The 14,097-nt window shown below is 41.8% G+C and overlaps 1 protein-coding gene across 1 annotated transcript; it reads left to right on the top strand.

Annotated features, from left to right (window-relative positions):
* Positions 1-1,320: 1,320 nt before the first annotated feature.
* On the top strand, positions 1,321-13,604 carry POGLUT1 (protein O-glucosyltransferase 1; the record flags this gene model as incomplete). The annotated part of the gene is made up of 8 exons (XM_015419689.1): positions 1,321-1,456; positions 1,578-1,699; positions 3,186-3,245; positions 5,218-5,317; positions 5,789-5,847; positions 7,414-7,581; positions 8,827-8,883; positions 12,548-13,604. Coding segments are annotated over 8 exons (859 nt in total), but the record flags the coding sequence as incomplete, so codon positions are not given.
* Positions 13,605-14,097: the final 493 nt, after the last annotated feature.

The following is a 14,097-nucleotide window of genomic DNA, read 5'->3' as shown; positions in this document are numbered from 1 at the left end:
GTGTAAACACACACAGGAAGTGCTGCATACATGCCCCCTTCCTGTGACCAGCAACACTTGGAAAACAGCATCACTTATCACGGGGAGGGGGTGTACACATTTGTTCTTCTTCTGTGCATGTGCACTATGCAGATGACTCAGCGATTGTGCAGTGGTGGTGGGGATGGGCAGACGCCAGCATGGTCATGCCCACTCTCTCACCCCATGTGTTGAGTCATTGCATGGACAAGTCATTCACACAAGGCTCCCGTGTCTCATATTCTCTTGCCACTTCAGTCTCTGGGCCTTTTCCAAAACCATGCTGTGCCTATGCCTTTTCCCATGATTGTCTGGCCACTTCCTCCTTGATCTCTCCTTGAAAACTTAACTAGTCTTTATATACATCCTCAGTAATCCTTAACAAAAGCCACATGATGTCGGCCACTATTATCCCATATTCAGGTGTACTGAATATGATGGATGTGTGGTCAAGGAAAGTAGCTTGTTTACGGCCAATTGTTGAGTTATAAACTGAGGTAATATTCCTGCCAGGGACTTCTGGGTTATTTTAGGACAGTGTACCTTCCCCCATAACCCTTGCCCAGTGAATGGTAATTCTTCCTGTAAATAAGTTCATATAGATTACATAATTGGGTTTACATTCTTGATTCAGCAGATATTCATTTTCATAATATTACACATGTAATATTGCATATTAGTCCTGATCTGGATAGCTCAGACTAGCCCAGTCTTGTCAGATCTTGGAAGTTAACCAGGGTCAACCTGGGTTAGTACTTGGATCGAAGACCACCAAGGAAGTCCAGGGTCATGACGCAGAGGCAGGCTATGGCAAATCACCTCCAAATGTCTCTTGCTTTGAAAACCCTATGGCAGGGGTCCCCAAACTTTGTCAGCCTGTGGACACATTTGGAATTCTGACACGGGATGGTGGATGCAGCAACAAAATGGCTGCCACAGTAGATGGAGTCAGCCACAAAATGGCTGCCACAGGAGACGGAGCGATACGCAAAATGATTGCCATAGACAACCTAACTTCAGTAACAGTGTAGATCCTTGTGCTGTGGTGGCCATTGCTGCCAAAGCAACATTTTTAAAAATCCACACAGCCAAACAAGTCTCCAGTAATCAGTCAGAAGCCTTGCTGGGCAAAAGCTCTACCTGGCTTCACCCACTCCCTAAAAACACTTGGTGGGCAAAATTGTTGGCAGGGACCATGTTGGGGACTCCTGCCCTGTGGGATCACTGTATGTCAGCTGTGACTTGACAGCAAAAAAATGGCTTTGACATAACTTGTATTTCTCCTGTGTAATCATTCTCCAGGTGTAGTGGCATTGAGCACTTCTTCTTGGAGATCCTTGACCGTCTTCCAGATATGGAGTTTGTGGTCAACGTACGGGACTATCCCCAGGTGCCCAAATGGACAAAACCTCTTATTCCCGTCTTCTCCTTCAGTAAGGTAAGAGGGGTTATGTCTTCTGCCCTTATGTGGGCTACTGTGACACGTAATTGAATCTCTTGCAATACTGAGACATTCTGCTGTTACTAACCTGCTTCACTGTCTTTTTATTTTCTGGGAGACTTCAGAATACTATGATATTATGTATCCTGCCTGGACATTTTGGGAAGGAGGACCAGCTGTCTGGCCCATTTACCCAACAGGCCTAGGACGCTGGGACATAATGAGAGAGGACCTCCAAAGGTACATTTGAAGAAAGAAATATGTTGCCTTCAAACTATGAGTGTGTGTTTCTTCTGTTAACTTTGCACTTGTATGAAGCCAAAAACTTCAGTCCAAATCATGTATGTTGAGAAATATATCACCCTTACTGTTTTTCAAAAGTATACATGATATTGCATTTTGTGGGATCCACAAGCCCTGGTAAGTTGGTTTCCCAAGCTGGTAGAGTCTTGTGGACTTTAAAAGGCCAAATTGATTGGGTTTCCTTCGCAATACACACTGATACCACACATAATTTCGCATTAGATTTCACTGGATGGATGTTAAGATGTAGGGCAAGCAAGTGTAAAGAGCTTGTATATTCTTAATGGATGTGAAGAGGATTTCAGTGGGTTCAGCTGGTCATACTGGGTGAATAGCTGGATCTGCTAAAATTCTCTGTTCCATAAGGTAAAGGTAAAGGTTTCCCTTGCTCAAAACCCAGTTGAATCCGACTTTAGGGTTGCGGTGCTCATCTTCATTTCCAAGCCGAAGAGCCAGCGCTGTCCAAAGACGTTTCCGTGGTCATGTGGCCAGCATGACTAAACGCCAAGGTGCACGGAACACTGTTACCTTCCCACCGAAGTGGTACCTATTTATCTACTTGCAATTTCTTGCTTTCGAACTGCTAGGTTCCATACAAATACTAAAAATACAAGAGTTGAAACCTTTACTTCTGGTCATCCTAACTATAGCACACCAGAGAGAAAAGGTGACAACCACGTTTAGTAGGGAAAAGGTCATAGTTAAGTGGGGTGGGGTTACAGATGATCCTTTCACTAACTTCTTGGCACCTTTAGTGTGCTCTGGTAACTTCGTGTATATGTGAGTGTGGGTTTAAAGTGGCATCAAATTGCAGCAGAGGTGCAAGCTTTGAAGACAAGTGAGCAGCAGAGGTGGCTTGTCATTGCCTTCGTCTGCAGAATGTTTCTTGGTGGTCTCCCTTCCAAGAACCAACCATGTTTAGTTTCTGAGATCTGGCAAGATCAGGCAATACCGTGCTGCCTGCCCTCCTGCTCTGATAACTAGCAGCTTTTAAATTTGATTTAACTGGTTGGCACTTTGTTGATGTAGGCCTCGCCACAGATTATCATGAATTTGAGTGTAGTTACAATCAAAGTGGGGTTTTTTTAAAAAAAATAACTGTTTATATCTTTTGAAAAATAACTCTATTTGTTTAAGCTCTAAGAGCAGTTGGTTTTAAAGATGCTGATTTTGCATGAATGGGATTGAAATATATGCCTGCTGACCTCACAGGTGAGAGAAATGGCCCAATCTCTTCTGGTTGTCTTGAACTTCAAACACACAAGAAGTGGGTTTTAAAGTATTTTGTTAGAATAATGTATGGCACTACAAATATAATGAGATCATTAACCTACAGCCAAATAAGAAGTTCTGAGAACTAGGAAGGAATTATGTGCAGCAATTATTAAGATGGCCCGCTTGTATTTATCCAAAATATTTTCAGCTCAGCAGAACATTGGCCATGGAAGAAGAAGATTCCCACAGCCTACTTCCGAGGATCGCGGTAAGCACATTTTTTTTAGTTCCAAATGCTTTAATGCGAGTTCTAGCCACAGCTACAGGACTCAAGCCTTAAACAAAGCAGTGTATCAGATGGACCAGAAATTTATTTATTAGACTTTTTAGTTGCTGCTCACCTGAAGGGTCTCCTGGTGACTTACAACATTAAAACCAACAAGATAAAAACAAATAATAAATATAAAATATTAATGTTAAAATATTAAATTATTAAAATATGTGGCTAGCACCATACCACTAATCAAAACAACACAAACATGTGGTTACCCTCCAAAAGCCAACCTAAACAATTCGGCCTTACATGCCTTGCAGAAACTAAACAAGTCTGGCAGGGCAGGGATGTCATCTAAGAGTGCATTCCACAGGGTAGGGGCCACAACTGCAAAGGTCCTTCTCCTAGTGACAGCTAATCGAGCCATCCTGGGGCCAGGCACTTGCAGGAGGCCCCTAAAGGATGGCCAAAGGAAGAGTGGGGGGGGGTTGTAATGGGAGAGGTGGTCCTGTAGGTATGAGAGTTACCGACCATTAAGAACTTTAAAGATTAACGCCAACACCTTGCATTGAATCCAGACACTAATTGGTAGCCAGTGTGGCTGCTGCAGGATTGAAGTAATAGGAGTTGACCAAGATGTTCCAGGCAGCTGCATTCTGGGCCACCCGTAGACTCCAAAGCATTGTCAAGGGTAGCCCTACTGCAGAGCGACTTGCAGTAGTCCAGTTTGGAGGTGACTGTTGCATGGATCAATGTGACCCAGACCAATAAGGAGCCAGCTGGTGGGCCTGGCATAGGTGGAAAAACACAGACCATGCAGCCATGGACACTTGTTTATCCAATGGTAGTGCAGAATCCAACCACATCACGAGGCTCTTTACAGAGTCAACAGCTGACAGCTGGACACCATCAAGTCTCAGGAGTGACCCTCCAGCTAGCATCTCAGTCTTTCCCAGCTGCATGACTTCCATATTGGATGGACTGAACTTTAGCCAGCTCCCTCTTAACCACTGGACTACCGCATTCAGGGACTGGGATAGTGCCGAGAGCCCTGCCACTGGCTGCAGACATGCTTATTGCAAATAAAATACGTTTAAACTAAGTTCATCACTAGCAGATATTTCTTTTTGAAAGGCATACTTCGATGTGCTGCACAATTCCCTGGTGTGAGGTTAGGAAATGACCTTGAAGAGAGATGAAACAGATCTTACCCAAAGGCCCCCTAAATAAAAGGAAGTCTGTCTGCTGATCTCAGGTTGCTAAATATATATCAGACTGAAGGTATGCTATAAATGCTGCTCTTCATGCTCCATTGTTTTAGAGTGCTGAAGAATCATTTGAGTCACAAAACTTACTGTCTAGTAAAGCAGCCATAATACTAAGATTCCCTCGTGTTCGTGCTTTTCATTAATTTGGGTAGTTTTTGGTAAGAAGTTCAAAGTTCACAGAGTTACTTTAGTTGTGACTCCTGTGGATTGGTAGGAAATGCTAATGTCCTGAACTTCCTGCCTGTGTTCTTCTTCATCACATTTGAAACAGACTTCTGCATCTTGGATTGACAAGGGTGTATGTAGGCCATGTGTGTAGCCATTCCCTGAGCCCACCTCCCTCCCTGAGGCTTTTGGCTGGGCTTAGCCAATTCTGGCACTGTCCACACCTTAAAGGAGCTGCAGCATTTCCGTGATTTCAGAAGCGGTGTTGTAAATGGCCTGAAGGGTGGTGGTTTAGCCCCTGGAGGATGATTGGAGTAAGTCTGAGGGCCACAACATGCTCCACATTGGTCCCCTGACACCTTCATCGTTGCTGTTCCACTTTAATGTCCTAAATTATTTGGTGTCGTACCAAGAGGAACACTTGTGTAATTGTAATGCTTTTCCATATGATCAGGCATTTCTTTATATGTTTGGATAGTTTTTTTAGATGAAAGTGTTTGTTGATAGATTTATGTGTGGTTTTTTCCTGACAGGACAAGCCCAGAGCGGGACCCCCTCATTCTTCTTTCTCGAGAAAATCCAGACCTTGTTGATGCAGAATACACTAAAAACCAAGCCTGGAAATCTGAAAGAGTAACTATTGTTAAATTCATCTTTCCATTAGGAAGGGGAATTGTCTATTATCAGAAGAGACAACAGCAAAAAGAGGGCTTCCGCTTCTGTGACAGATGAGTACCCAACTCTGTGTTAGCCTTGAAGAGTGAACAAGGACTGTTGCATTCAAGATGTTCAGTCTTAGAACGCACCAATTCCATCTTGCTTTCTATCTGGATAGGCCCCTTGTTACGTTAGCATGTGCAGTGTAAGTGTCACTTGTTCAGTCATGTCACATGTTCAGTCATGGAAGTGATCTGGGGCTTTTCTATTCAGATGACAAATGCTGATGATTTGCATTTTGTAACACAGAGCTTCGTGTCCTACTGAAAATTAATTCCAAAACTGAAGGGAACTGTAATTATGCCTGTTGCACATCATATTTGTACAGTTAGCAGAGAGACAACTTCTAATAAAAGTTTTAGAATAAATATTCTCTCTCCCTTAAAGGACACCCTTGGAAAACCGCCTGCTAAGGAAGTTCCTCTGGTGGACCATTGTAAGTACAAGTAAGTGTAGAATCCATTTGAAACACTTTATTTCTCCATTCTATATTATGGAAACACTGGAATAAATACTGGTCTCTCTGGCTGTAGTTATGGCTGGGTTATGATGGTTCCTCATTAACCTGGGGCAGTTGAAGATCTATTTCATTACATTATGGTTTGTCCTTTATATTCAGACCTAAGAAGCAGATTCCTATCTGGAATTTTAAGCGAACTTTGCAATTTACCTGACAATGAAAAGTTGGTTTTCCTCTTGTCAGATATGTATCCTGTGGTTACTCGCAAGGTAGCGCTTTTTGCACTTGCAGCCAGAAAAGTTAGATTCAAGGCTGTTTCCCAGTATTGTCTAACATAGAGCTACAAAACTGGTAGCATAGCTTTTATGATTTTAAAACTTTGTTTTATTTGTTGAAATGTTATATGGTCTTATTCTGAAGGCTTTGTTTTTAGAACAGTACTTTTGAACCCTAAATTTATATCGTGTATTTATATTTTATATTGTAACGGCCAACAGCCATATACAATAAACTTATTTACACTCATTAACCTGGCTGCCAGCCAGTTTGCTCCACAATTCTTAGCTTTAGGTTGCTGCCATTTCCCACTTTGCTGTGCTTTTGAACTCAAGTAAGAATCATCAAGTAGTTCCTGCCCTGAATTGTTTTAAAGAGAAAACTATATAAACTGCATTAGTGCCAGATGAATGTAACCTTAATCATTTTATCTATCATGAGCTACCCCCTCCACCCTTATAAAAGCAGTCAGACATCACACATTATGTAAGATATTTAAGAAACTTCAGAGAACCATCATGATTCCCTTGGTTTTACTCACTGATAGTAAGTAGGTGGTACAATATACTCCATAGGATGTCTGCAGTGATTCTGACAGAGTAAACCTAAGGCACTCTGTCAAGTCCCTAGAGTATCACTGTAAGATATTTCTGTGGCATATGTAGATAATGCTACTCAGATCCTAGTATGTTAAATGACTTCCCTTGGAAGACCAAAACAATGCCTGGAATATAAATTAGGGATTCTGATTGGGATGTTCTTACTAAAAGTCATAGGTGCTGCCTCACTTGTCTTTTGATGATACATCTCATCATCTCTCTTATTTCCACAGGAGTTGCACACACTATAGTTGCAAACGTTCAGGTGCTGGTGGAGGCTATTTGAAGCATGTATTAAGATCTAGATTTAACTTTAGCTTTACAGTTAAAAGTGCATTCACCCTTCTTGATACAGATTTGCTTGGGACTAGTTTTAAAACCAGAAGGGATGTACAAGCATTTACCTTGTTGCAGCAGTTAAGGGCATTGTACTGCAGTTGCTTTTTGCTACTCTGTGGGAAGATCAAGTAGAATGTACACCCCTCTTGCCAAGCACTTAACGCAGAGCATCGGATGTACCACACATTGATGTATGGAAGTCATAATCTTCTCATTTTGTGAGCACAGCGTTGTAGATCTTTTAAAAAGCAGACAAGGTTTTATTAATTATGAAAGAAGAGAAATAGGTTACTGAAAGAGAAGGCAGTATTCTAATAGCAGCTCTTTGTATTACGCAGATACCTCTTTAATTTCCGAGGTGTAGCAGCCAGTTTTCGATTCAAGCACCTCTTCCTGTGTGGCTCATTGGTTTTTCACGTTGGGGAAGACTGGCAGGAATTCTTCTATGCACAGCTGAAACCTTGGGTTCACTACATCCCAGTCAAGTCTGATCTTTCCAATGTGAGGTAAAAAGTTAAAGCTGGAGTAGCTTGCTACCTCTTTTTGTGTTTTAGTGCATGGATGTGTGTATTTATTTATTTACTTACTTCTCCACCCCCCCAATTGGGGACCCCAAGCAGCTTACATTGTCTTCTCCATTTTGTCCTCACAACCCTATGAGGCAGGTTACGCTGAGAGCATGTGACCGGCCCCAGGTAACCCAGTACTTCCATGGCAGAGTTGGAATTTGAACCCTAATTTCCCAGATTCTAGTATTCTCTCTTGGTCTAAATGACAACAGGATTTAGCAGTGCTGATAGTACAATGTCTTTCAGAAGACAGCATTATATGATGATGTTTTGCTTGGTACTGTAGAGGATGTGTTCAAGTTAAAGATCACTAAATAGTAACTTTTGGGAACAATGTGTTTGTATTTGTCATAGTTACAAAAAACCAAACAAACCAATGTATTAGAGATGCAATAAATGCAGGTTTGGTGTGCCTTTAATGCAGCAAGTTTGCAGGAGATAGTTAAATTTAAAACTTGCACATTCTCAACAGTCAAAGGTTAGTCTTGCAAAAATATTACGCACTTTTTAATCTTAGGACAATCCTTCCATCTTTGGAAGTATTGGTTATTTCATATCTAGTATTTTAGAACCTGCTACTGGCATGCTACAGAGGAAACTACATTTTTTCACCTCACTTTTACAGGAAGAGATGCATGTTCTCCTGCTGTGGGAACAGGAAGCGCAGATCTTTGATTCACAGATTGAAAGAGTGCAAGGAGCAGCAAAGAACCCTTGCTTCCTCTTTTGCAACTATTTTTGGGGATGTCCCAAGCAGCTCTCGGGTTTTTTTTTTTAAAAAAATGGTATAATATTTTGCCAACAGAATGCAGCTCCTTTCAGCTACAGCATTAATTGAATGCGCATGCTGCATCCCTCATGCCTGCTTAATCTACACATCATAATCAGGGTGGAACTGAACATGATGCACTGTTACACTAAATAGAGCTTTCTGTACCAGTTGATATGAGCAAGTAAATACCTCAGTGTGTTCATAGGAAATGGGGCGAGCCTAAAGGGAAGCTTCCTACTCCGTGGTTATTACTAAGAAGGGAGGAAAGCAATCCGTGCGGGTTCAAGATGGGAACAGAACTACCCATCCCAGTTTGGTCCTAACTGTCTAGTCTTAGCTCAATAGCCTGATTATCAGTGTATTCGTACATATTCACCCACAGTGGTAATAATGTATCTGCTTTGTTTTAGGGAGCTGCTACAGTTTGTAAAAGAAAATGATGACATAGTCCAAGAAATTGCAGAGAGGTAAGTTCTATAGAGAAGGGCCACGATGGCTCAGAGGTTAAGACGCTGAGGTTCGGCAGTTCGAGACCCGAGTGCCGCATGATGGAATGAGCTCCCGTCTCTGGCCCCAGCTCCTGCCAACCTAGCAGTTCAAAAACAAGAAATTGCAAGTAGATAAATAGGTACCAGCAGTCTGTGTGCCTCGGCGTTTAGTCATGTCGGCCACATGACTACAGAAACGTCTTCGGACATCACTGGCTCTTTGGCTTGGAAATGGAGATGAGCACCGCCCACTAGAGTTGGATCCGACTAGCTTTCGAGCAAGGGAAACCTGTATCTTTAAGTTCTATAGGTGACTGCTGAGTAACTTCATTTGCTGAACTAACTAACTGAAATTCCTTTTTCCATAGTTGTGTTTTTTTTGGGGGGGGGGGGGGGGAGTGGGCCTTTCAGAAACTTGGTGGGATGGGGAATATGAATATCTGTCCCTAGATATAAGTTGCACAGGAGATGGGAAAAGACGTATTGGGTGGGGTGTCTCCAGTCAATTAGAACACTTAGACGGAACAGATCTTGGGCTTGAAAGGTAACTTAATGCTGGCTACATTCTGTTGCCCACTTGACCCAAACATTGAAGATAATCTTGAAATAGAGAAAGAAATATGGGTGTCTTCAGCTGCTTTATCACTGACTGAATATGTATGTGTCCACATCGCGAGAAAGAGACAAAATTTCTAGATACCTTAAGAACATGAGCCCTGCTGGATCAGACCAACAGTCCACGTAGTCCAGCATCCTTTCTCACATGGTGGCCAACCAATTCCTCTGGATGGCAAACAGAAGGGCATAGAGGCCAAGACCTTCCTCTGATATTGCCTTCTGGCTCTGGTATTCAGAGGCTTAGTGCCTCTGAATGTGGAGGTTCCTCTCAGTCACCATGGCTAGTAGCCACTGAATCTATCTAATCCCCTTTTAAAGCTCTTTATTCCTGTGGCCCATCACTACATCCTTTGGCAGCAAATTCCATGTTTTAATCACTCTCGCTTTAAAGTAGTATTTCCTGTTGTCTGTCCTGAACTAGTAGGCCCATCAATTTCATTGGACACCCTCGAGTTCTACTATTTTGGGAGAAAAAATTCTCTGTGTCAACTTTCTCCACCCCATGCATAATTTTATAAACCTCTGTTATGTCCCTCCTTAGTTGTCTCTTTTCTAAACTGAAAAGTCCCAAACTCTTCAGCCTTTCCTCATAGGGAAGGTGCTCCAACCCCCCAGTCGTCTTGGTTGTCCTCCTCTGTACTTTTTCCAGGTCTGCACTGTCCTTTTGGAGATACAGTGACCAGAACTGTACACAGTATTCCAAATGAGGCTACGCCATAGATCTATACAGGGCATTACAATATCTGACTTTTTATTTTCAATCCCTTTCCTAATAATCCCTAACATAGACTTTGCCTTTTTCACTGCTACAGCACAGTGGGTTGACACTTTCAATCAGCTATCCGCTACGACCTTGAGATCTTTTTCCTTTTCTGTGTCAGCAAGTTCAGACCCTGTTAGCCTAGATTTGAAGTTGGGATTTTTTTGTCCCAATGTGTATCACCTCACACATACCAACACTGAACATCATTTGCCACATTGTTGCCCACTCACACAGTTTGTGGAGGCCCTCTTGAAGCTATTAGCCTTGGCTTTCACCATCCTGAATAATTTTGTGTCATTTGCAAACTTGGACACTACACTACTCACCCCCCTAGCTCCAGATCATGTATAAATAAATTAATTAGTACCAGCCCTAATACCAGTCCTTGTAGGACTCCAGTACTTAATTCCCTCAATTGTGAGAACTGTCCATTGGGTTCCTACTTTTTGCTTCCCATCATTTAACCAGTTTTTAATCCATAAGAGAACCCTTCCTGTTATCCCAATACTGCTAAGTTTACTCAGGAGCCTTTACTGAGGTACCTTGTCAAAAGCCTTTGAAAGTCCAGGTATATAAGAACATAAGAGACGCCAATGTTGGATCAGGCCAAAGGCCCATCCAGTCCAACACTCTGTGTCACACAGTGGCCAGAAATACCAGTGCCATCAGGAGGTCCAGCAGTGGGGCCAGGACATTAGAAGCCCTCCCCCATTGTCCCCCCCCCCCCAAGCACCAAGAAGACAGAGCATCACTTGCCCCAGAGCCCCTAGCTATACCTTGTGGCTAATAGCCACTGATGGACCTCTGCTCCATATGCTTATCTAATTCCCTTTTGAAGCCGTCCATGCTTGTAGCACCCACCACTTCCTGTGGCAGTGAATTCCATGTGTTAATCACTCTTTGGGTGAAGAAGTACTTCCTTTTATCCGTTCTAACCCGACCGCTCTGCAGTTTCATGGAGTGCCCACGAGTTCTTGTATTGTGAGAAAGGGAGAAAAGTACCTCTTTCTTTACCTGCTCTTTCCCATGCATAATCTTATAAACCTCGATCATGTCACCCCTCAGTCGTCTTTTCTCCAAGCTAAAGAGCCCTAAGCGCTTTAACCTTTCCTCATAGGGAAAGTGTTCCAACCCTTTTATCATTCGAGTTGCCCTTTTCTGCACTTTTTCCAAAGCTATAATATCCTTTTTAAGGTGTGGTGCCCAGAACTGCACACAGTATTCCAAATGAGGTCTCACCATTGATTTATATAGGGGCATTATTATATTGGCTGATCTGTTTTCAATACCCTTCCTAATAATCTATATAATGTCTGCTGGGTCATCCTTGTCTACATGCTTGTTCACATGCTCAAAGAACTCTAAAAGGTTGGTGAGGTAGGAATTCCCTTTGCAGAAGCCATGCTGATTTTTCCTAACAATTCTATCTTTGATGACAGTTCCGTTAAATTGCCTGAGACATATGTTAGGCTGTTTAAATCCACAGTAATGGGAGGTCGCATAGAAATTCTGGTCCAGCATGGCTGCTCATAAGCTTTTATGATACTCCATTTATGCACAAGAAATTTGGGAGGTCGGGCTGCTGTGTTGTGACTTGCCATTTTCTGAAATCAAGACACATGCACAAAAGTTTGGCTTGTGGTCCAGTGTGAGATTCATATTCTCAAAGAACTATGCTGTATGCTTGTGGTGTCAGGGTTCCCAGCAGACAAGAAATAATGCTACATAATTGATTGTACAAGACAGCCCTCATTTAATTTTAGCCCCCTCTAGTTCAAATCTCATACATCACTAATTTAGTTCATTAATGTAATTTCTTGGGTGTTCATCCCCATCAATGGAAGCCGTTTCCTTGGTTTTCCTCTATGCTCAAGCCTGCCACTAAAAGGAGTACAGACCTATTCCAGTTGCACATATATGTGCATTTTGTTCTACTGATATACTCTACAAACCTGTAAGAACTCTGTGATGCTAATTTTGTGATGGCATAAATTAGTATCTTCACTAACAGATCCATTCCTGTTTCAGTAACTTGAATGCTTAGCCAGGTTTAAAAGGGGAGGGGGAGGAAATGAGAGCCTGACAACTAACTGAAGTTTGATCTTGATGTTGAACTGAGTGGGGATTTAAACTTTGAATGTCAGCAATCCTAGTCTCACAAAGTAACTACCAAAACACATTGGCACTCCACGTTGCCTTAATATCTGATATATGAAAGCAATGACTGCAAGGGTCATCTTTGACTTTCTTTCTTGCCTCTAGGGGTCGCCAGTTTATTGTGGATCATTTGCAGATGGAGGATATCTCTTGCTATTGGGAAAGACTTCTAACTGAATATTCTAAAGCCCTGATTTACAAAGTTAAATGGAAGAGTAACTACAGTGAGATTTCCCCCAGACCACTGAAAACAGAGCTGTAGAAGCCACTGTTCCCTTTTAATCTCAGGACTAAGACTTGCAGACAGTGTTTCAAAAGGGTAACTGTGTTAAGTCTGTTTTGGCAAAGTAAAACAGAAATCAGTTGAAAGACTTGGTTAGTTTTATGGGTGCTGTTTGGTTTCTGTTTTAATTGTGGGCTGTGAAAAAGCTAGAGAATGGCATAGTTTTGTTCAGTTGGATCTTCATGTTTCATGCTACCAAGTCTGTTTTTAAAATGTATTATCATTATAATTATTGCATTCTGTATTAGTCAAATCTAGAATTTCATTTTTTAGTATTTTTATGACATTTTTGAAGTGTATGTGTGCAGCCCAGTTCCAGTATTGCTTTGCTTCATGAGCCCTGTTCACATTACAGTGAACATATGTACAAACTGCGTGTATGAGCGTACATCTGCTTGTAAAACTCAAATGAAACTCAGAATTTAACAGGGTGCAACCTAGGAATCCTTTTTCTTCTCTGCCCAGTTTTTACATGCAGTTTGAAAAAAAATAGATTTGCACTCTGTAAAATAAATGTTATTAATTGTATGAGCAGTCACTAGTTGCGTAGAGGTCACTGAGGAGCAGAGAAGGCTCTTTCCTGTCTTATATTCTTAATTTTCTGCCCTAATGGTTTAAACAAAATGGCTGCCAAGTGACTGAAATTGCCTTTCTAGGGTGGACACTGTCTTGTGCTGCTTCCACATAGCAACCACTGCCCTTGTAGCTCTTGTTGCCACTGTGTTCTCAAAGCAGCAACTGTGTGGCGCTTTTCTTTACACGTTCTTTGCCTCAGCCCTTGCTAATATCTGCCATTCCCTTGCTGATGTCACTATGGCTTTTTTAAAAAATCAGCAATTGCTCAATTGCTTCATTAACAATTTATTGCCATGCTATACTTCTCGAATCCTCAGTTTCTTTTCTTTTTTTAAAGCTCTTTCCCTTTTTTTTTTTCCCTTTTTGTTGTAGAGGTAGAAGGAAATTAGCATTTCTTATACATCTGCACCAAGAAGAGCTAGATCAGGGGTGTCGAACTCATGAGGGCTGGATCTGACATAAATGAGACCTTGTTGGGCCGGGCCATGTGTGTCATAAAATGTAATGCCAGGTAGATATAAACGTTATAAAGGACACAAACACAAAGGGTTTTTTTAACTTAAAATAAAAACATGCTTAAAACACTAGCACTCTTGCAATATTTTGTTTATTTAACAGCATCTGATAACTGACACCTCTTGCTCTGAATTAATGCATCAAAATGTCTGTGCTGTTGCAATCTTGATTATGCTGTTCAGGTGTGTATCTGTAAGCTGCAAACCTACAATGATAATGCAGAACTGGAAGAAGAAGCAGAAGACAGCCAGTTCCACTGCAGGCCTGATAGAAGCCCTCC

Source organism: Gekko japonicus, unplaced genomic scaffold (assembly GCF_001447785.1).
Source record: "Gekko japonicus isolate JY-2015 unplaced genomic scaffold, Gekko_japonicus_V1.1 scaffold1587, whole genome shotgun sequence".
NCBI classification, from domain to species: domain Eukaryota; kingdom Metazoa; phylum Chordata; class Lepidosauria; order Squamata; family Gekkonidae; genus Gekko; species Gekko japonicus.
Note: the sequence above shows the minus strand (reverse complement) of the source record. Positions and strands in the feature narration are given on the sequence as shown.